At 44.2% G+C, this 22,991-nt stretch overlaps 1 protein-coding gene across 2 annotated transcripts in view; it reads left to right on the plus strand.

The window, feature by feature from the left end:
* Positions 1-22,991, plus strand: part of CLSTN2 (calsyntenin 2) — a 650,159-nt gene that overhangs the window by 610,158 nt on the left and 17,010 nt on the right. For both annotated transcript variants that reach the window (XM_053308474.1, XM_053308475.1), the window contains 3 exons: positions 5,152-5,318; positions 9,081-9,229; positions 9,927-10,153. In XM_053308474.1, coding sequence (XP_053164449.1) covers positions 5,152-5,318; positions 9,081-9,229; positions 9,927-10,153 — 543 coding nt within the window. The remainder of the gene's footprint in view (positions 1-5,151; positions 5,319-9,080; positions 9,230-9,926; positions 10,154-22,991) is intronic.

A 22,991-nucleotide genomic window follows, 5' to 3' on the forward strand; every position in this document is an offset into this window, starting at 1 on the left:
CGGGAGGCTGCTTTTAAGCCTCCCGGCCGGGGGTCTAATCACGAGTAGGTGTGGCGCAGAGCCGCACCACAGCTACTCACAAGCAGATAGCCCAGGTTTGTGGAGCGCTCACTCCGCAAACTTGGGCTAAGGGGCGGGCTACAGGAGCGGGTTAGCCGCTCCAGAACCACTGGGCTCAGCTGCAAGCCTGGTGGTTCTGACGATCACAAAAATCGGGCTAGGGTTTTCCTAGCCCAATTTTTGTCATTGTTAGAATAGCCCCACTGTGTTCTTCTGTAGTGTTGTTCAAGGTAGGGTTGCAAAATGCATTTCAAATTTCAATGCAAAACTGGTTTGCATGCTTTGAGTGCAGCTTGCTCTGGCTTCAGGGAACAATGGGGAAATTCACAAAAATCATTTCATGCACTGAGCAACTTCCTTCTTTGTGCTCCCCCCTCTGTCCCCCCAGCCAATGCGAGCACAGTTTCCCATGAAAATGCTTGATTGGTATGATAACAAGCAAACAATGAAGGAAAATATCACAAATCAATTGGAAGCCAGTGCCAGAAAACCAAACAGCAAGGAAAATACGGGCCTCCAAAATGGTGCTCGAAATGTCAAAACATTTGGACTTGAAATGGGATTGTTTTGTTTCGAGCTTGAGACACTCAAAATAGCCCCATTCGAGTCAAAATATTTCAACATTGAAATATTTTGAACATCCCTGCTCTGGACAGCCTCACCCATTCAGGCTGTCAGTTGGATCCCTTTGAACAGACAATAAAGGGATTGCTGTTTGGACTGGAGCTTTGTCTGAGCAACAAGATCTCCTCATTTAGGGGTGTGCAGAACCTGGTTCAATTCAAAGTGGCCCAGTTCAACCAGTTTGAGCTTGAACTTGACCAGGCCCCCAAAAGAGGGGGCCTGCCTGAGCTCAATCTGAAACTGGGCCCAGTTCGGATCAAACTGGTTCAGCCTGGTTTAGCCCAGTTTGAGCTTGAACTGGATCAGCCCCCCCAAAAAAGGGGGCTGGTCCAAGTTTGAACTGGGCCCTGTTTAGATCGAATCAGTTCGGCCCAGTTCTAGTGCTTTGCTTGTATTGGGGAATCAGGTAAGGATTCCCCTTTACAACCAAAGGGGGATTCCCTATCTAAAAATGTGTTTAGGGGGGCAGGTGAGAGGGCAACTTACCCACTGTGGCAGTGGTGTTGGCGGCTGCTGCTCCTTGCTGGTGGCCCCTCTTGGCCCTGCCAGCACTCCCTCCCACACTGCAGGCTGGCAGGTGGCCCAGTTCTCGCCATTTGTGTGACCTCCACGCAAATTGCGTGGTGATGCAAATGGCTTCTGTGCATGCACAGAGTCTTAAACTGGGCTGCATGTCAGCCTGCAGTGCAAGGGGAGAGCTCTGGCAGGGCTGAGAGGGGATGGCACCATCACCATGGAGCCATCCTCATCACAGCTGCCACTGCCATGGTAGGTAAGGTACCCTCTTGCCCACCCCCACGAACCCCTTTTTAGATAGGGAATCCCCTTTGCTTTAAAGGGGAATCCTTACCGGATTCACCTTTACAAGCAAAGCACTCAAAATGGGTTGAAGTGGGCTGAACCAGTTCAACAGCAAAAACCAAACCTCCAATGGTTCTAACGAACTGGTTTTCCGACTGGGCGGTTCTGTGCACACCCCTAGCTCTGGTGCTTTTCTGTCTATGACTTCTGCTTTGACTTCTCAGTTCTGACTTCAGTCCTGACTTCTGATTTGATTCCTTCTCGTCCTGACCTGACTCTCCTGTAATTGCTGCTGGAGGAACAAAGACTGACAGAGAGTGAAGCAGGAGCAGTGAGTTGTCTTGCATTGTCCAGTTTGTTTTTAGGTTCAGTTTCAAGGCACCATTTTTGACCTGGAAAGTCCTAGATGTCTTGAGCCTGATTTTTTTAAGACGTCTGATTTGGGGTGAGGAGGGGGAACATCACCTCCAATACGAACTTGTAATATCCATTTGTGAGGCCCTACTCTGGGCTCTATCTTATTTGGAGGTTATATTAGCCTTGAGGAGAAGCAATGGCTTTTCTGTTGCAACCCCATGACAAACTCATGTTGTTTCAACTCCGCTATCTTTCCAAGCACAGTTTAAATATTTCATTTTTTTCCATTATATTTTGGCAGCTGGATAAAAGATGGGACATTGTGCTGGCTAATATAGTATTGTATGCATTTCCCCCCAATGTATATGTGAGGGCACACAAGATACTCTGAACGGCATGTGGGGGGGGGGGGGACATCGGAGACCACAGGTGATCCAGAGGCTATAGTGGAAATTTCCATGTATACTGATGACAACAACAACAACAACAACAACAATAAATATCGTAACAGTAGGTGTCAGGCCAATTCTGGCAGCACCATGGTGGCAACCCACTTACTGAGCCTCCCTTTAAAATGAGGTTAGGAGACCACTCGCTCATTTTTCCTATCATGTGTCAGCCAGGGCGGCAGCCGTGGCTGACAGACTGCAGAGAGCTCAGGGAGGGGAGGGGGGATCCCCACGATGCATCATGCACTCATGCGGTGCATTATAGGCACTCCAGGGGTTTGGACAATTCATCCCGGCCCTCGACCTTCCCCACTGCCTAAGCCAGTGGGGAATCGTCTGGGCGCATGGGGAGCATGCCCAGCAATGGCAGATTGATTATCTGAGGGGAAGGTAGGTTTCACCTGCTTTCCCCACAGCCCGCCCTCAAGCCCTTCTCACTGCACACGAGAAAGGGCTCTATATATGACTAACGTTCATTTTTCTACCCTCTCTCTCTCTTTAGGAGAGAAGTAATGATGAACACATCATCCATTTGGATTGCTTTATTGCCAATTTCACACCTTTCCTGACAAAGGATGCTGCCTTTGTCTTCACTCTATAAGCTTTTATGGACTGTAAGCAGGTGTTCTTCTGAACATATGTTCATTCACTGTAAATCAATGTTTATAGGTTGTGGTAACTTGTGCTCTTGAGAAACAATGCAATTACAAGAAGTTTTGTTAACAGGAAGACTGAATGTGTGCTATGTTCACCAGTGATTATTCATTTAGTGACTGTTGCAAGGGGTGAAGTTGAATAACAATTATAAACTGCAAAACTATGCCTGGAGTGTATTCATGATTGTCACTGTTAGTGGATTTGGATCTCTGGGGCTGGATATAGATATAAAATTCCTTTTTTCCTAATCATGATTAGCAGGTGAAAAGTGTGTTATAATTTGTCACGAGGAGTGTGTTATCTGTTTGCAAATTCCCCCTCCATTCCATGGTTTATATTAACCATGGTGTAGCCTTACATCTGCAATGATGCTAATACAAAGCATGCCTAGCTTTTAACCAGGGTTTGAAGCTAGTTTGCAAACCCTATTATAGCTAATAATGGTCAGAATTGATTTCAGTGCAGATATTTAACCATACTATGGTTAAAGCAAACTATGGAAGGAGTGGAAGAATTCAGCTGTGAGAAAAGAGGGAGGAAGCAAGTGAACCCATGGTACATGCTAATCATGGTTAGGAGTTTGAGAACTGTATCATTCCTGAGTGCTTAGAAGTTTAGTGATCTAAAGGCCAATTTATACAATTGTATTTTCCAGTCATGGGGTTACTTCTACTAGTGACCCTTTTGCCTCAATAAATATTATGGAAATCCTATTTCAAGAATCACTGACGATTGCAATCCTGCAACTATAAAATATACTTTCATTATATCTTAGGATCCAATTCTGATTTTGCTGTGATCAGAAATATACTGTATTCCCAATGAAATATACTGCATTTCCAATGAAATAAATGTCAGAAGTTCATAGCTTTTAATTTTCTTGTTTTGTGCCCCCTGACTTTATTGAAATTTGGTATTAATCCCAAATGGGTTCATGTCCTGTTATGAAATGAGCCTGTGCTCTCTTTCATGTAGCAACCTGCCATTTCTATTTAGCTTTATATCTCAGACAGTCATTGCAGAGAGGTATAATGACAATTTATGCAGAAGCTAAGCAAATTCAGTAGAAAGACAATTTGTTAACCTAAAAATAACTAATTGTATATTCCTTGAAGACTATACAGAAGTGACATGCTGCTCCCAGAAACAACAGTTTAGATGGCTTTTATATGATTGGTGCATTGTTTTAAATCCAGCATGCTATTTTCAACTTCCTTTTTTGATCTATGGAATCGATAATCTCTTCTGAAATAAAGTTTCAGAAATATACTTTGATGTTTATTTTCAGAAATAAACTTTGAAAGTTTCTGAAAAAACTTTGATGTTTAATTTATCCTATGCAATGAAGGCCTTGGAAAGGATATTTAGATGCCGTGATGTGTCTATAAGTACAAAAATTAGAATTATTTGGACAATGGTTTTTTCCATGGTTTTTCCTATGAATGCGAAAGCTGGACTTTGAAGAAGAAAGATAGAAAAAGCACCGGCGCTTTTGTACTTTGGTGCTGGAGAAGACTTTTGAGGATACCACGAGGATACCATGGTCAGCCAGGAAAACAAATACATGGATCAAAGAACAAATCAATCCAGAATTTTCATTCAAGGCACAAATGACCAGGCTCAAACTATCATACTTGGGACATACTATGCGAAAACCCAGCTCCCTCAAGAAGTCCCTAATGCTGGGAAAAGTTGAAGGAAAGAGAAGAGAATGACCAGCAGCAAGGTGGATGGACTCAATCACAACAGCAATGAATGCACCACTGAGAGACCTTAAAGGCCAAGTTGAAGACAGATCATCCTGGAGAGAATCTTTCTATGTGGTTGTTAAGAGTCGACACCGACTTGGCACTTAATCAATCAATCAATCAATCAATCAATAATTTCTAAATTAAAATAGTAGGAGTTTTCCCCATCAAATCCTGCATTTTCCAGACCTGAATGCATTTTTGCAGCTGACATGTGCATCTTAAAAAAACAGATTTTGTGATAATGTAAATGGTGATAAAAACCTTATGTATAATATAATAAATATATAAGCCATATAGCTGGAATTCTTTTCATGATAAAAATAGCAGCTACAATGCCAACTGTTTTTGCTTAATACATTTTAAAACAATGTTGAAAGTACTCATAGTCATAAATAAATATGTGTCTATGAATTATTATGAGTGACAGTTTGTGCTTCTTCTTTTTTTAATAGGAGGTGAAGTCACTAAACCCAGATTTGCTCAGTATTTCCATGGCAGCCTTGCCAGTCTCACTATCCGACCGGGCAAAATTGAGAGTCAGAAAGTTATTTCCTGTTTGCAGGCCTGCAAAGAAGGTCTGGATATTAACTCCCTGGAGAGTCTTGGGCAAGGAATAAAGGTGAGGGATATACTGACATCATCTGTTATAATATTTAAAGATGATTTATGAAGTGGAGAACACAAGGTAGACTACAAATGTATTCTCAGAAGCAATCTAATTTGCCATAAAATCATGCAAGGAAAAAAGCAGAATAGAAGAGGAATTGTGACAAAGCAAATAATGTTTCCATTATTTCTAGTATAAACCTATAAAAATCAGGTGCCGTGAATGGTTTCACAGCCATTCAGCGCTTGCAGGTCATGCTGTTAATGGCATGTGTGGTCCACTATATTTTGAAACAGTTAAGCTTCACAGAAAATACAGCACAGTTAAAGTACTCTGTGTGTGTGTGTGTGTGTGTGTGTGCGCATGCGCTATGTGTGTTAAAGTACCATCTTGAAAATGACTACTATAAGAAACGCAATACCTTTAATAGAAACATTTTGGACAGTTAAACATGTAAAAAACCTGCATAACTCCAACCTATGTTGCAACTGAAAAATGCAAGATATGACATATTGTTGATGTGAGTTACTGAATCTCAACACACAAGACTGAAGCTGTGATCCTCAAATAACTGCTGCCAGAATGTTATATAGTATTTATGATTAGCCCCATCAGGCTTGGACATAGTGAATAGTTCCTGCTCACTTGAACAGAAAGTCTGTTGATCATTAATTAGATTAATTAATTCCTGCCCCGACAAAGAGTTGTAAAACATATAAACAATTAACATGGACCTGGCTGCAAGTTATGTTGGCTGCAAAATTTCTGAGGCTTAAATATCAGTTGTATGTAGATAAGTGAACAGGCTGTGTTAGGAACTGTATGTTTAAAAAAAAGGCAAGCTTCAAAGATGTTGCAGCATAGTTAAAGTACCATCAATGTTAATTTAATGTTATAATGGTATGAATACTCAGTCATTTGCTAGGATCCCGCCCCACTCCCCCAGTGAATTACTACCAAAGTCCATTAATAAAGAAAAATTAAATCAGCTATTTATTCAACATGCATTAAAGTTGCTTTGTAGAGAAGCCTGGCTGTGAGAAAATATGCATAAGTAAATATGTTATCCTCCAGCTCTTGCTTCTCTCATGATCAATAGAAACACAGCTGCTATACCTGTTGACCTGTTTGAAGCTGACAATTCTTTGAAACCTGCTTGAGGAATGCCAGATTTTGTGGGGCGGGGGGTGGGGTCTTCAGTTTTGCCTCCAACAGCTGATCCAGTGTGGACACAAATCGTGTCACTGTGAACCAGCCATGGCTGGGGAAAATGCACGCAAGAGTTTAATTTTTTCAGCTTCAAAACATTTTTAGTATCAGATCTACAAGCTGGTTTGGTGCAAGTGTGTTCTTTCATTTTTACCTTTTCAGCTATTTTGAGAGTCAGTATGACAGCAGGAGGCAAAAATGAAAGAAGCTGTCAGAGTGAGGTCTCATGCAGCGTTTCCTAGTTGGCTGGGCCTGACAGTGACAGGTCCTGATGAAAGCTGGCCTTAGAGTTGAACAGAACACTAATAGAGACAGATTGTGCCTGGCTTTCAAAAACACATGTATACAAATTGTACCTCTGCATAGAAATGTGCATAATGTACATACAAGCACAGTTTTTAAAAATAATCTAAAGAAAGGCATGTGTTAAAAATACATTGATGTCAATCGTGCAGTTAATCTACAAACGTTAAATGAACAGTGTAATTGATCTGAATCACAAAGTTTTCATGTTTTAATTTCATTCAATTAATTAGCAAATAGAAAAGATGTTGGTTGAATGGAGAGCTGGTCTTGTGGTAGCAAGCATGAATTGCCCCCTTTGCTAAGCAGGGCCTGCCCTGGTTGCATTTGAATGGGAGACTACATGTGAGCACTGTAAGATATTCCGCTTAGGGGATGGGGCCGCTCTGGGAAGAGCGTCTGCATGCTTGCATGCAGAAGGCTCCAAGTTCCCTCCCTGGCATCTCCAAGATAGGACTGAGAGAGACTCCTGCCTGAAACCTTGGAGAAGCCACTGCCAGTCAGGGTAGACAAAACTGAGCTAGATGGACCAATGGTCTGACTTGGTATATGGCAGCTTCCTATGTCCCTATGTTCCTAATAGCACATGTAAGGAAGCACCACCTTCTGGATCTTCTAGAACACAAGCATTGCTCAGAGGTTGTAGCCCTCTGGTGGAACAACACAAATGCAAGGGCACTGGGGGTGTTGTGCGCAGGCTCTGGTGCATCCCCCCCGTCTCCTTATATATGCTTTATTAGTCAGGATGTCAGCCATGTTTTTTTAACTTATCCTACTTATTCAGTCTTAAAATATATAAAGATATGAATGGTCTAAATACATAAAAATTGAATTTACTTTGGAGAGTCTAAAAGCAGTAGTTTGGCTAGGTTGAACATGATAATCCCTTTTCAGCTTCTATCACGAAAGGCCTGTGGAAGGTTCCACAGGTCATTCAGGTCTCATAGCAGCCCCACTGGGCTGATCCCCCTCAGTTAGAGTGAACCTGTAGAAGGGAAGCTAAATGTTGGAACCAAAATTTCTCGAGAGAAAAATTCAAAGGGAAATGTATTGATTCCTCAGAGGGAGAAACTGGAATTTGAAGAGAAATTTTAGGATTTCATCCAAGAAGAAATATCTGAGAATTTTCTAACACTGTTTCTCCACCTTCCTAAGCCTGTAGAAACTGGAAGTATGGAAATGTTTCACATAATCTGGGAAATTGGAGCTGGATTAATGCACCAAACTAGCTTTTATAATGTAATGTTCACTTTGTGAATTAAAAATGCCAGTTGTATCATAAAATACTGAGCTGTTTCTCATGAGCAGTGAGAAACTCCCTGCCAATGGCTACCGGGTTTGTGAGGAGGAAGCCCTGAAGAGTTTACCTCCCGAAAGACGATTATTCTGTCTTCCCTGGGTGGGCAGATTGCCCGCCCATATGAGCACTGGCTCCTGCTGGTAGCTCCAAGAGTTGGGGTGCTGGGACGCACCACCTTTTGTTGACCCGCCCCATGGAGGTCCGATAATGTGCAGTGCGGAGTGCATTACTGGGATCCCCCCTCTCTGAGCCTGCCAGCCATGGCTGCAAGCAATTTAAACACAAAATTAACCTATCAGCGAGAAAGATTGTAAGCCTGCTTCCAATGTGCACGTTTTCTACTTGCATTGAGTTCTTTTTATATAGGAGAGCATTAAAAACATGACACTACCACGTCTGCAGATGGTTGAAACCATCTATTCTTTCAACTCCTGATTTCCATTGGATATGTAGACCAGGTTGTGATCTGGATTTATTGGACACTGGTTGGTACAGAAGAATATGAAAGCATCTGTTCATTTTGAATGAGGACAATAAACATATCAAGATCATATTTTAAAAGCAGGATATTTTGTTGAGCTTACAGGGATAAATTGACCCTCACATTTTATTGTAATAAGTTATAGTTGGCTAAAGCACAATAGTTAAATATGAACAGTAGAGGGAAATTTATTGATTCACTGTAGTTCCATTGACTTTTAATTTATTTTACAGTTAATTATGGCTACATAATAATTATTAAAATGTGGTGTAGTTGAGTGCCTGCCTAGTGGGTGCTTGCTTCTAAAAGACTTTTATGTACCAAAAAAACATTAGCTGATAAAATTACAGTTTTATTTTACATTGTTAGGGATTAACCAGTCTCTTAGAAACATTCCTTAGAAATCTGTTATTCTAAGTATTCTAATGAGTCATTCCACATTACTTCCTTAAATACTAATTATATTCTTTCCTCCCTCCAGTATCACTTCAATCCTTCCCAGTCAGTACTTGTTATACAGGGAGATGACATTGAGAATATAAATCAAGCTCTCCAAAAGGTCTCTTATATCAACTCAAGACAGTTTCCTACCTCAGGCATTCGCCGACTTAAAGTCTCATCCAAAGTCCAGTAAGTTAAATTCATTAAGCTTGATTAAACAAGCAATACTTGTATATATCTCATGTTAAGAACCTTTCCATTTTGGATATGTAATAATAACATGCAAATAATATCTATCAATAAAACTGGGATATAATGAATTGGCCAGTATCTTAAAAACTGCATTTCTTTTCACAATGAAATAATTTTAACTATAGAGTCATTTCTGAATTCCTGCATGCTCATTGACTTCAGATAGCATCCTGGATGTATGTGGAATGGCCTCCTGAAGCATTCAGTATAAAATGGACAATTAGGTTCTTGATGTACATTTAACAAGATAGCTATATCAAGCCTATTAAGTATCAATTTGAGTACCTAATGTAAAGTACATAACAATTAGAAGCCATCTAATCAAGTTTAACCATTGACTGTTTATTTAAGAATGTAGATGATTTGTGTGCATTGACCTAACTAAAGTTCCTGCCTCCTAATGATATGCTCATCTAGTCATAAGTAATTTGAGTAATTGTACTCCCAGTGTTACATGGGCCTGAGTAGTTCCATAATTGGTCAATGGGCAGACTTAAAAAGGCAAATATACAAATACCCTGGGAAGAATGCATCCACTGGATGAACTGTTTCTCTTTGGACTGTGTGCTTCTTGCAAAGGAAAAATCTACACTAAAACTTTGTCCATGAAGTTAATGAATAATATATTTTTCAGATGTTTTGGTGAAGATATCTGCATTAGTATCCCAGATATAGATGCCTATGTAATGGTGTTTCAGGCCAAGGAGCCCAAGATTACAATAAGTGGAATGGATCATTTTGCAAGACCAGCTGCACAATTTGAAAATGAAAGAGGTGTGACACTCTTACCAGATATCAGAATTGTCAGCACAGTCACCAAAATGGAACATACTCCTGACTTTAAAGAAACTATGGATAGAGGTTTGTGCTTTTTGTTATAAGAATAGCTATCATTTCTATGATAACAGTGACTCAACCATGATACCAGGTTAAAGAATGACACCTCGCTGAGAGGCATACCTTTCCCATGTTCCATGTGGTACTGCAAACAAACCTAAAATTGTTCCATATGTAGTTTGAGTTACATAAGATTCTGTAATCCAAGAAAAAGTGCTTCTATCATGCAAAATAGGTTTAGAGCTTCTTAGGTGCACTGAAAAATAATAGCTTCTCTGACAAATGTTCTCCACCTTTCATAGACTCTCCAAAAAATCTACAACTGTTTCTAATTTTTTTTTTAAAGCCCTGCAGGATGAGAATGGGTAAAAGTAATTTGAATTCCTTGCTTTCACAGTTAATGGTTTCTACCAGCAACGTGCTACAGTATTTGGAGGGCAGGGGGAGGAAGTCTACGGTATTACCCATGAGACACAGGGTTGCAATTTTTGCTGAAATGAGTTGTATGCATATGTATACATGTACACATATTTGGGCATAAGTCCCACTGAACTCACTGGAGCTTACTTCTGTGTAAAATATGCATGGTGGTATGGGTCATGTCACTCTTCTTGATTTAGTAAAGTTAGAGTACCATGGAGTGACAAGCAATAGCCATGGTATATCTGTTGCAAATAAATCATGACGAAGCAGCAATTTTTAAAAAATCTGTTCTTCCATTTTGAAAAAGCTTATGTTGAATAATAAACACATGAGCACATAAACCTATACAAATCAAATAGTGAATCAATTTTTTGTACTTTATGGTCTACAATATGTTGTTTCGAGAAATTAATAAAAGTCTTGCAGAAGAATAACTGGAACAAAGAAATTGTATTTTTGGTTATCCCACTTTTGCAATTGGGTGACAGGCTCAGATAAAATAATGTATATTTTAAGCCAGAATTTAATAAAGTCATCCCTAGAAAATGATTCAGATGCATGTAGAAAGAGGTACTTTGAAGACTGGAGATTAAGGATGATGATATTAATTCCTGATTCTAATGATAAATTCAAGAATTCAGCAGAAGTTCAACAAAACAATAGTTAAATTACAATTTTTTTCACTCAAAACTTCCAACTTGTTTTTCCTTCTCTGTCACTGTGTGGCATATCTAATATGAAATATCTTTCGATTGAGGAAAAACCTGAGATAAATCTGCCCAAATACATTTTCTGACAGCCACAGCATAGGTTGTGATTCTGTCTGGATTAAACATGACCATTGTCTGCTGAATAAACTCCCCATGACCCAGTGGTGCATTTAGGAATGGACCACGGGGCAGGGGTCCATGCCCTCCTGGCTCCTGCCCCTCCATGCTCTGGGGGACCTCTCAAGAGCCCCGATACCCCGATACCGCTGCTGCCCAGTGCCCCCCCCGCGCCACTGCTATTTCCCCCTCTTTACCGCTGTGGAGTTGAGTGGAGAAGGCCACCCCCCCGGGGTGGTGGTAGGCACAGATGGGCCTCCTCGACCTGTGCAGACTGGCCTCCGTGGGCTATGCACATACGCAGTAGGAGTATGGAGCTTCGCATCCCTTAACATCACAGGATGTGACACTCCATACTCCAACTGTGCGCACGTGCAGGCCAAGAAGGCCAGTCTGCACAGGCCAAGGAAGCCCGCCTGCGCCCACTGCCACCAGCAGAGGTGGTGGCCTGTTCCGTTCCGCTCATGGCCCCAGTGGTGGTGGTGGGGGGAAATAGCAGTGGTGAGGGGGAAATAGCCGCGGTGTGCTCAGTGGGGGCCAGGCAGCAGTGACTGGGCAGTGGCAGTGGCAGATCAGCTGTGGGAGATATTTTTTTTAAATGAGGGGGTCTTGCAGTGGTGGGGGCTCACATGGGGGAGGGGCCTCTGCAGCACTTCAGCCTCAGGTTCGGGCACCAAAAATACCTAGGTGTGGCTCTGCCTTGATCTCTCCATATTAGATAATTACCAACCAGTCTCCAATTTGCCATTTTTGGGCAAGGTACTCAATCATTTATTAATGATCCAGCTCCAGATATTCCTTATTAATAATTATTACCCAGACCATTTCAGTTGAGTTTCCAACCCAGTTTTAGGACTGAAACAGCCTTAGTTGTTCTAGTAGATTGCCTATACCAGGAGCTAGGCAAGGTATGTGTCTTGTCAGATAGCTAGATCCTTATTATGGTATTTGACCAGATGCAATTAACAGCAATTACAGTTCATAACAGTCTACAATCAGAAAAATCAATCTATCACATTCACTGCATTTAGATAAGTTAAGTTAATCTAGTAAGGTGAACATTATTACCTAACTGATTAAGGGAGCCTTAACCATTACTTGGCTAATTTTATACCCAATAGAGCAAAATTTGGCAACACAGGAAGTAACAAATACATTCTTATCCACACAAAAAATGTTTCATAAAATGCTATAGATCTTCCCAGCAAACCTGATAAAAGGGATAAAATCAATTTACTGTGTGGAGTACTGTTAAAAGTGCAGTGAAGTAAAATATGTACCACATTGGACTGGGTCTCACGATCCATGAGACCCAGTTTCTTGCAGTGAGTGGGAAGAGTGGGTTAAGCCTGCTATCCCCGCTCACAAGTGGAGAGACAGCCCTGGGCGGCCGGATCGGCTCTCCACGCAATTGTCAGCTCCGAGACTGAGCCAGTGTGGGCTGGGGGGAGCAGGGGCCGTGTGGCCCCCAGAAGCTCCAGTATGCCCTGCGCAAGCGCACAGGGCATACTGGGGAGACCCCCGGAGCCAGGAGGCAGCTTTTCGCCTCCCGGTCAGTGGTCTACTCGCGAATAGCTGCGGCGTGGAGCTGTGGCGTGGCTACTCATGAGCAGATAGCCCAGGTTTGCGGAGCGCTTGCTCCGCAATCCCAGGCTAAGGGGCCAGCTACAGGAGTGGGTTAGCTGCTCCAGAACCACCAGGCTCGCAGCCGAGCCTGGTGGTTCTGACGATCAGAAAAAATCGGGCTAGCAGAGGCTAGCCCGATTTTTGCTGATCGTCAGAATAGCCCCATTTTCTTCTTCCTCTGAATCACAGGGGCACCTGCACAAATAATAAGATATCTTTTTTTATGTAAGAAGCTCTCTATTCAGCTTTAATAATCAATTCGAGTGGGACTGGTCCTCCAAAGCTAGAGGCACCAATCCTCTTGAGCAAAATTTGACGCTTAACTAGTATTTAAATACTGCCATACATGCTCTGTTCTTCACCTTGTTCACTCCAGCTTCCAACGTAAGGGCAGAATTAGATATACCTTTTGATACCTGGTGGACCACTCTTTAAAATCTAGTTTGAATAGCTTCTAATGGAGCAAAGTTAAAATAAGGTCCCAACAGAACTCTAAAAAGCAGCTGAGCCTCTAAGGCTATTCACATGAGTGTGCAAAACTGGGCTAAGGGAGGCCAGCCCAGTTTTGCATGCTCTTGTGAACCACCACGATCGTGCCCAATCCCAGTGGCTACATGGCAGCAAACCTGCCTGTTTAGCCACCTAGTTAAATGAAGTTAATAGCAATAGCAATAGCACTTACATTTATATACCGCTCTATAGCTGGAAGCTCTCTAAGCGGTTTACAGTGATTTAGCATATTGCCCCCCAACTTTCTGGGTACTCAGGAAGGAAGCAAGCTCTCCCTTAACCTCATTTGAATGTGTGTTCTGTGGCTGCTTCCAGCCACAGTGGGCACACTTGGGGGGGGATCGCAGTAATGCACTTGCACGAGGCATTATTGGGGCTTCAGGGGCAGGGCACCGTGCAGCATGCTTCCCGGCACACAACCCCCGGCACTGCCAGCTGAGCCCCTGGGGAAGTAGCCATTCCGCCCACCCAGGGAAGGGTAAGTGATTGTCTGCAGGGAGGGTCGGGCAAATCTGCTCTCCCCACAGACCTTGAAGGAGATCTTCTCACTGGTTGTGAGAAGAGCTCCATTTATTTAGCCTGAAACAGCTTAACAGCTGCTGGCACAAAATGCCCCCACCCCCACCCCAGACTGGTAAAATCTCACAATTGCAGCAATACTTGGCTGCATTGTTTGCACTATATAGTCCAAATGCACCTTTCTCTCCCCGGAAGTCTGAAACGCCACCCCAAAATACTTAAAGCACTTTTCAGTCGCATTGCCATTAATTTTCTAATTGTATAGTTTGAGTCTCTTAGCAAGCACTCTTATTTTGGTCTTCTGATAATATATTAGTATACTGGGTAAGCACTGTCAGTGCTCTCTTAAGACCAGAGTGTGATACAGAAAAAATAACTTTGTCATCTGCATAAAGTACTGTAGACACCTGTCTTCTTACTAGCTTAGGAAGGTACATGTTTGCCCTGTTCAAATACTTGACAAGTGAATTAATATAAAAAATAAGCAACAAGGGGGCTAGAACACACCCCTGTTTAACACCAGTACCTGTAGAAATTGAATCTGAAAGGTCATTACTAGGATTACATCTCACATGGAGGGAAGTATTACTATGTAATGTATATAACAAGTAATTTATATAACACTTATCAATCCATGTTGCCCTAAGCTTGACCATAACAAACCTTGTGAGATACTGTGGAATCAAAGGCAAATTTAAAATCAATAAAAGCAGCATATAATGATGAACTGAGTTTACTGCCATTTTTTCTACAAGATGCTGGAGTACTAAACTTTGATCTACCACAGAGCAGCTGGCTCTAAAAACAGACTGCTCTAATGCTAAAATTGATTCTTGTTCCAACCAATCTTGCAACTTCCACTGCAGATGTCTTGCGTACAGTTTGCTAATAATACTTAGCAAACTTATTGGCCTGTAATTGCCCAGATCATCCCTTTCCCCACTTTTTTGAAGATAGGGATAATTATGGCACGACCTATTTTGTATATCAGCTGTTTTATATATGTATGTAAAAAGGAATGCCAAAACGGGGGGCCACCAGTCAGCATTAGCCTTTATTAGCTCAGCAGGTATGGGCAGGTATGGGCTTTGTCCAGTTTCAGTTGAGTTATAAGCCTATCAACTTCCTCAATGGAAACTAGTAGCCAGTAAGGTATAATCAGATTGCTCAAGTCTAATGGCTCTTCATTCCCAGCCTGGCTCCTGTAAAGGTTCCTAAAATCTCCATCCCATGCATCTACCAGGATATAATAATCAGCTCTATCAGTGCCCTTATTAGGACACTCCATGGGCATATGCCAGAAGATAACATGATCCCTATTCTTTAATGTCTCTGTCAACTTTGATACAATTGACCATGGTATGCTCTGGATGGCTTGCTGGGAATGGGGCTAGGAGGCAATGGACCAGGTCTCACGATCAGTGAGACCCGGTTCCTAGTGGTGAGCAGGAAGAACAGGCTAAGCCTGCTCTCCCCGCTCACGAGCAGGCAGGGAGCCCTGGGCAGCCAGATTGGAGCTGGCGGGGGGTGGGGGAGCAGGGGCTGCGCGGCCCCCACAAGCCCCAGTATGCCCTGCGGAAGTGTGCAGGGCATACTGGGGAGACCCCGAGCCGGGAGGCAGTGTTTCGACTCCTGGCCGGGGGTCTACTCATGAGTAGGTGCGGCACGAAGCTGTGCCGCAGCTACTCACGATGGTAAAAAGCAGGTTTGCTGGAGCACTAGCTCCGCAAATCTGCTTTTTACCAGGGGTTCTCGAGCGGGTTTGCCAATCAAGAACCACCGGGCTCGGCTGTGAGCCCGGTGGTTCTTACGGTCACCAAAAATCAGGCTAGCCTCTGCTAGCCCGATTTTTGTTGATCATGAGTAGCGCCCCAATATGTAATGGTGGCTCTAGTCCTTCCAGGCAGGTAGATTCCAGAAGGTGGTACGAGTATGTATCTCCTATTTGATGCTGTAGCCTTTGGTTAACCACTTCTCACTGGGTTCATGGAGCCCTTTCTTATGATCAGAGAAAGAGCTTAAAAGGGGTGAAGGGAGGAAGCCTTCAAACGTTTACCTCCCACGCAGACGATCCTCATGAAGAGTCTGGGCATGGAGATCGCACACCCAGAGGTACAACTCCCTCCTCAGGCAGCATGTAGTGTTGGGGAGCTGGGAGCATCTACCCACCCCCGGAACTCCCAAAATGCCATGTGTAAGTGCACAGGGCATTATGGAGATTCCCCCAACGCCGGCTGGGAGCCCCGCAATCTCCTAGCCCTGACTGCAAGCAGCCAGGTCTGACAGATAATTAAATAAATGGGGTTAAGGGTGTGCTTGCTCTCTTAACCTTGTTTAGGATGGTGGCTGGCTTGGTGGGTTGGCCGCTGCTGCCAGAATTGGACCCAATCCTGGTGGTTCTTACATACATACAAGACCGGACTTGGCTTCATCAGCCCAGTTTTGTCTGCATGTGAGAACAGCCTCACTTAGGCTATTTACACGTGCATGCAAATCCAGGCTAAGGGAGCCCAGTGTGGTTTTGCACGTGCATGCCTACCACCAGAATTAGGCCGATCCTGGTGGCACCATGGCTGTAAACCCACCTATGAAGCCTCCCTTTAAAATGAGGTTAAGGGATTGAGCACTCCGTTAATCTCATTTTTATGATCTTCTGTCAGCCATGGTTGCAAGCAGCCATGGCTAGCAGAATCGGGGAGGGAGGGGGTTCCATTACTGGAGCTCTGGGGGGTGGGGTGATGTGCGGCAATGCATCTTGGCACCCTGACCCTTCGAGCTGCCAGCATCAGCCAGTGCTCATCTGTGTGGGCGATCCACCCTCTCAGAGAAAGTATAACTATCATCTGCAGGGAGGTAAGCTCTCTAGGGCTTCCTCCCCACAAACCCTGTAGCCCTTTCTCACTGCTCGTGAGAAAGGGCTAATTATCTGCACGAAAACATTGTTAGAGGACATTTGTTGGTTGAAGATTGGTGTCATAAGAACAACTCTGCTGGATCATGCCCAAGGCCTATCTTGTCCTGCATCCTGTTTCACACAGTGGATCGGGTCTCATGATCCGTGAGACCCAGTTTGGGGAAGTGAGTGGGAAGAGTGGGCTAAGCTCGCTCTCCCCGCTCACGAGTGGGCAGGGAGCCCTGGGCGGCCGGATCGGCCACCGACACGATTGCTGGCTCCACGATGGAGCCGGCAGGGGCTGGGGAGCTTGGGCGCCACGCAGCCCCCATACTGGGGAGACCCCTGAGCTGGGAGGCTGCTTTTAAGCCTCCTGGCCAGGGGTCTACTCACAAGTAGCCATGGTGCGGAGCCGCGCCACAGCTACTCACGAGCAGATAGCCCACAAACCCGGGCTAGGGGGCGGGCTACAGGAGCCGGTTAGCCATTCCAGAACCACCAGGCTCGGCTGCGAGCCCGGTGGTTCTGACGACCCATAAAAATTGGGCTAGGCTTTCCTAGTCTGATTTTTGTGATCCTCAGAATAGCCCCAGTGGCTCACCAGAGGCCTTTGAGGAAAGGCAAAAGGTAAGGGTATACCATCTCTCCTGTTGTTGCTCCCCTGCAACTGGTATTTAGATACATCTTTCTTCTGAGGCTGGGGATGGCCTATAGACACCAGATTAATAGCCTTTGACTAGTACCCTATCCTCCATGAATTTGTCTTAAGCCCCTTTTAAAGCTATCCAAGTGAGTGGCCATCACCCCCATCCCCTGGCAGAAAATTCCATAGTTTAATTATCTGCTGTGTGAAAAAGTACTTCATTTCGTAGGTCCTAAATTTCCTGGCCCTCAGTTTCATGGGATAATCCCTGGTTCTAGTGTTGTGCGAGAGGGAGAAATAATTCTCTCTATCCACTTCTACTCCATGCATAATTTTACACACATCTTCATCATGTCTCCCCATAGTCGCCTCTTTCCAAACTAAAGAGCGCCAGGTGCTGTAGCCTTGCCTCAGAAGGAGGGACACAAATATGTGGATAATAGCCAACAGTGCATATGAAAACTAACGCCTCCTGGAGATACTAGATTTCTGGACTCTACAACACCTAGAGGCTATTCCGACGATCAGGCAAAATCAGGCTAGGCCCACTCTCCCCGAAATTGGGCTAAGCCCACTCTCCCTGCAACCCCCCTAGAGGCTCTTCACACAAATCATGTGAAGAGCCTCCTAGTTTGGAGGAGCAAGGGGTGGCAAAATAATTTATACTGAGAGTGAAGATTTTGCTATACTATGAGGTTCTCCACACGAGCAGTGTGGCGAGCCTTACTGGGCTCTGTGGGGAGAGCAGGCTTAGTCCTCTCTCCTCGCATACAAGTAGGGAGCCGTCCCTGGGTGGCCAGATCAGCCGCCCACATGACTACTGGCTCCGTCATGGAGCCCATAGGGGAGGCAGGGATTGGGGTCTGCCTGGCCCTTGGAAGTCTCAGGATGCCCTGCACAAGTGTACGGGATATTCTGGGGAGACTGCCAAGGCTGGGAAGCTGCTTGAAGCCTCTTGGTCAGGGGTCTACTCATGTGTTGATGCGGTGCAGAGCTGCGCTGGCACATGATCATCAAAATGGGGTAGTGGAGCTCCAATAACCTCGTTTAAGAGGGGGAAACTTAACTGGGCTAACCATCGGGAGTTGCGCAGATCCCGGTGGTTCCTACAACTGTAGGAAAGTGGGCAGGGCTCCCTTAGCCTACTTTCCTGCAGTCGTGAGAATAGTCTCAATGAGGTCATTCACACCATAAAACACTGTGTTCTACCCGGGTTTGGGAGATAAGTGGGCTCCCAATTTCAGTTACATGGAAGCAAGGTAGGAGGAAAACCTGGGTAGAAATGATTGTGTGGAAGCAACGTAGGAGGACAAGCTGCCCAGGTTCCCCTCCTACCTTGCTTCCACACAATCACATCTACTCAGGTTTTCCTCTTACCTTGTTTCCATACAACCAAAAATTGGGAGCACACACAGCAGCTCCCAAACTCAGGTAGAAAATTTTTGATTGTGCGACTGACCTCACACTTACTTATAGAGGTAATGTGAATATTATTGTTAGTTTTTTAACCTTATTAATAGAGCTGAATATGGAAGTTCTGACAAGAAGCAAAACTGTCTACAACTGTATTTAGATCAAGATACTTTGACAACCTTTGTTCATTACCTATGATAGCCAATCAAGGGCAAGTCTTGTTGAATGCTGGAATAACTGCTTTGGTTTTCATCTTGTTTCATGAAAAGCTGTGAAATTGTCAATGATTGCTTGCTTGCTCGACATTTTCAAACATATTCAGAAAATGGGCCACATTCCTTGGAGAAAACACTGCCTTTTCGTATTAGGTCAAAACTTCCAGTCTGTTTTCTAAGACAGTTTTCTCTTTCTGTCCAAAACTACATGGCAGAAAAGACTGACAAGGAGAGAGGTCAGTACCAGGCCAGTTGAAATCTTCAGGGCAGATGACTCTGCATCCCCTACACACATGGAGGACATTCACATGACAGGGCAGACAGAGGGAAGGCGGCACTTTTGATCATTTTAAAAGTCTTTGGCACACCAGCATGATGTATGGCAAATTAGCCAAGGCAGCACCTCTGCTACTTAAGGGCAGAATAAAGCTTTGATCGTAACTCCTCTCGTATGGGCTGATTATTGGACTCCATCTGCCCAGGAACGAACCTCCCCTATTGGGTCAAGGCTACCCCAATACATCAAGCACATACCCAGACAATCTGAGCTGCTCCACAGCAGTGTGGATCATTCAAGGCCGGGACTCATTGTCCTGGCCTCCAGGTATCCCAGAATGCACCATATAAGCCTGGCACATTGGGAGAAACCCCCTTGAGATGGGTGCTCTAGGCAACTGTCTGTCCCTCCTCGGGCTGCGTGCAGCCTGAGGAGACATACAATCCCAGCAGCTGGGTTAAGGGCATGCTCGTACCTTTAACTTCAGCTAAAATCTGGGCTTGAAAACGATTAGGCAGGTGGGCAATGCCAGTATCCGCACAAATCCCAGCTCTGCTGTCCTAGCCTGGATTAAGCTGTCTTGAGAACAGCCTTATGGTCTCATTCAGCCCAGTTCTTAGCCAAGAAGGAAGATAAGGGGTTGGCCTGATTACTGGGAAACTGGAGGACTCCTACCTACTTTGCTGCACTGACTTCTGCTCAGTGGTGGAGCCACTATTGAGTGGACAGGTTCAAAGATAAGTGGCCAATGCCCCTCAGGAGCTGTGCCTCGTACCCCAGGCATGCCTCCGCTTCTGACATCAGATGTGGGGAGCATGAATTAGCTCCCAAATGGGGCCCCATGGCCCCATTTATGAGTTAAATTGGCCAGCGCTGCACTTGCAGTGCTGCCAGAGTATGCAGCCCCCTTTGGGAGTTAGGTCAGAGCGGCTCTCCCTGCCTTAATATGGCAGAGAGAGTCACTCTGTCCGTGCTGCAAACGCAGTGCTAGCAGATTTTATTCATTCATTCAGTTTCTATATTGCCCTTCCAAAAATGGCTCAGGGCAGTTTTTAATAATAATAATAATAATAATAATAATAATAATAATAATAATAATAATAATTTGATTTCTATACCCCCCCTTCCAAATATGGCTCAGGGTGGTTTACACAGAGAAATAATACATAAATAAGATGGATCCCTGTCCCCAAAGGCCTCACAATCTAAAAAGAACATAAGATAGACACCAGCAACAGTCACTGGAGGTACTGTGCTGGGGGTGGATAGGGCCAGTTACTCTCCCCCTGCTAAATAAAGAGAATCACCATGTTAAAAGGTGTCTCTTTGCCAAGTTAGCAGGGGTCAGATGTGACCCCTCAGTTTAAACAGAGAAATAACAAACAAATAAGATGGCTCCCTGTCCCCAAAGGGCTCATAATCTAAAAAGAAACATAAGATAGACACCAGCAACAGTCACTGGAGGTACTATGCTGGGGATTTAATTCATCATCATCATCATCATCATCATCATCATCATCATAAAACGCTCCCTGCATCTGATGTCTGACATCAGATGCAGGTGGTGGGGCTAGGGTGGCCGCAGCGGTGCCATAACCTGGGCCACCGCTGGCCTTCCTCTGCTCCCGCATCTGCTGCTTGTTCTGAGGTAGAGGAGTGAGTTAATGATGCTTCTTTAAACAATGGAGGGCTTTGAAATAATTCATGCAACCTATAGGGACATCATTTACTATGACTATATTTTCTGACACTTTGCTGTAAAGTTCCAGTCCTCTGGATAGGGGAGGAGAAAATGTTTTTGCAGAGCGCTTGCTACCTCTTGCTAGTCCTTGGAGTCTTCCCTGGCCTGGAATCAGTGGTGGCCTGCTAAGGATGAAATTAAATCTGAACAAAATAGAGTTTCTCCTGGTAAACCTACTGATCTAGGGATGGTACATCAACCTCTTCTGAATGGTGTTACACTTCTCTTAAAAGATCAGGCCTGCAGCTTGGAAATGCTCCTCAATCCAGCTTTGCTTCTGTGGCAGCTGTGACTTGGGAAGCCTTGGCCAAGCTTCAACTGGCTCACTAGCTATGTCTTTTTCTAGATCACCCAGACAGTTGTTACTTCTCATTTAGATTATGTGAATACACTCTGAGCCAGGTCTCACAATCGGTGAGACCCGGTTTGGTGAGCTGATTGGGGAGTGTGGGCTAAGCCCGCTCTCCCCACAGACGATCTGGGTGGGAACACTGGGCGGCTGGATCGGCCACCCACACCATTGCCGGCTCCATGACGGAGACGCCGGGGGCTGGGGGGAGCGGGGCCGCCCGGAAGCTCCATCATGCCCTGAGCGAGCACACAGGGCATGCTGGCAAGAGCCGCAGAGCCGGGAGGTGGCTTTTCGCCTCTCTTCCAGGGACCTCCTCATTATTAGCCGCAGCGCAGAGCCGTGGCGTGGCTACTCACGATTTTTAAAACCAGGCTTGCGGAGCACTCGCTCCGCAAACCTGGTTTCAGGGCAGGGGTATTTAGGCGGGTTACCCAGCCGAGCCCGGTGGTTCACACGATGGGGTGAAATCGGGCTAGCTTCCGCTAGTCCGATTTCACCCCATCATGTGAATAGCTACTCTGTGTGCTCTGCATGCAGACCATTTGGGAACCAACTACATCGGGTTGTGAACCAACTTCATGGTGCCTGTTCCTGTCTGTAGTTCTCTTCCAGTTGTATGTTTAAAACCTTCATGGAAGCTGAATTCTTTTAACAATGAGGAGCTTAACTGGTCTGAAACACTGTTTCTATAATAGTTATGTTTATTAGTTGCCTAAAATGGTCTTCCTTACAGTGACAAAAAAGAACATTGAATATGACATTCACAGTGAACATACATGTTAGTAGTCTGCTTTGGTAGTTTGTAAACTACACTTTTTGTAAACTACAGTAGTTTGTAAACTACACTGTTATAAGCTTGTTCTGCTATTATTAATTATGGTATAAAAGTGGATACAACAAATTGCTCCAATACATTTTGAAAATTTACATTCATTTTTGACACACAACTGAATTATGGTACTTTATCAGTACTATATTTCAGTTAGAATTATTTTTCTGCATGATTTGTTTTCTTTGACATTAACTGTTGTCAGGACTCATGTCCTGGTATCAGCAAATATACATTTAATGCAAATAAGGGGATTAGTGCAATATGACTCATTCATCAATCTAAAAGTTAATCAAGGACTACTTCTCAGGGGATTTGTAAACAGTTCGAGGTGGCTAGAACATGCTTTGACTACACTTCTTGTCTCCTAGACCATCCTTTATACTTGGACTATTAAGGCCAATTTAAATATTGCTATATCCATTTGGAAGTTGGGAAGAAGCAATTCCCTGCAGTAGTGCTGTATGTGGCTTAATGCAACATTACAAAGTGCTTAACATGTGCAGCACCCCAGTGACATTCAGCATCTGCACACCATCCCTGCTGCTGCCAGAAACCTTCATTGTCAGCTTGCAAATGCTGCATGCACTTGAA

The sequence above is a fragment of the Hemicordylus capensis genome, chromosome 3 (assembly GCF_027244095.1).
Source record: "Hemicordylus capensis ecotype Gifberg chromosome 3, rHemCap1.1.pri, whole genome shotgun sequence".
NCBI lineage: Eukaryota > Metazoa > Chordata > Lepidosauria > Squamata > Cordylidae > Hemicordylus > Hemicordylus capensis.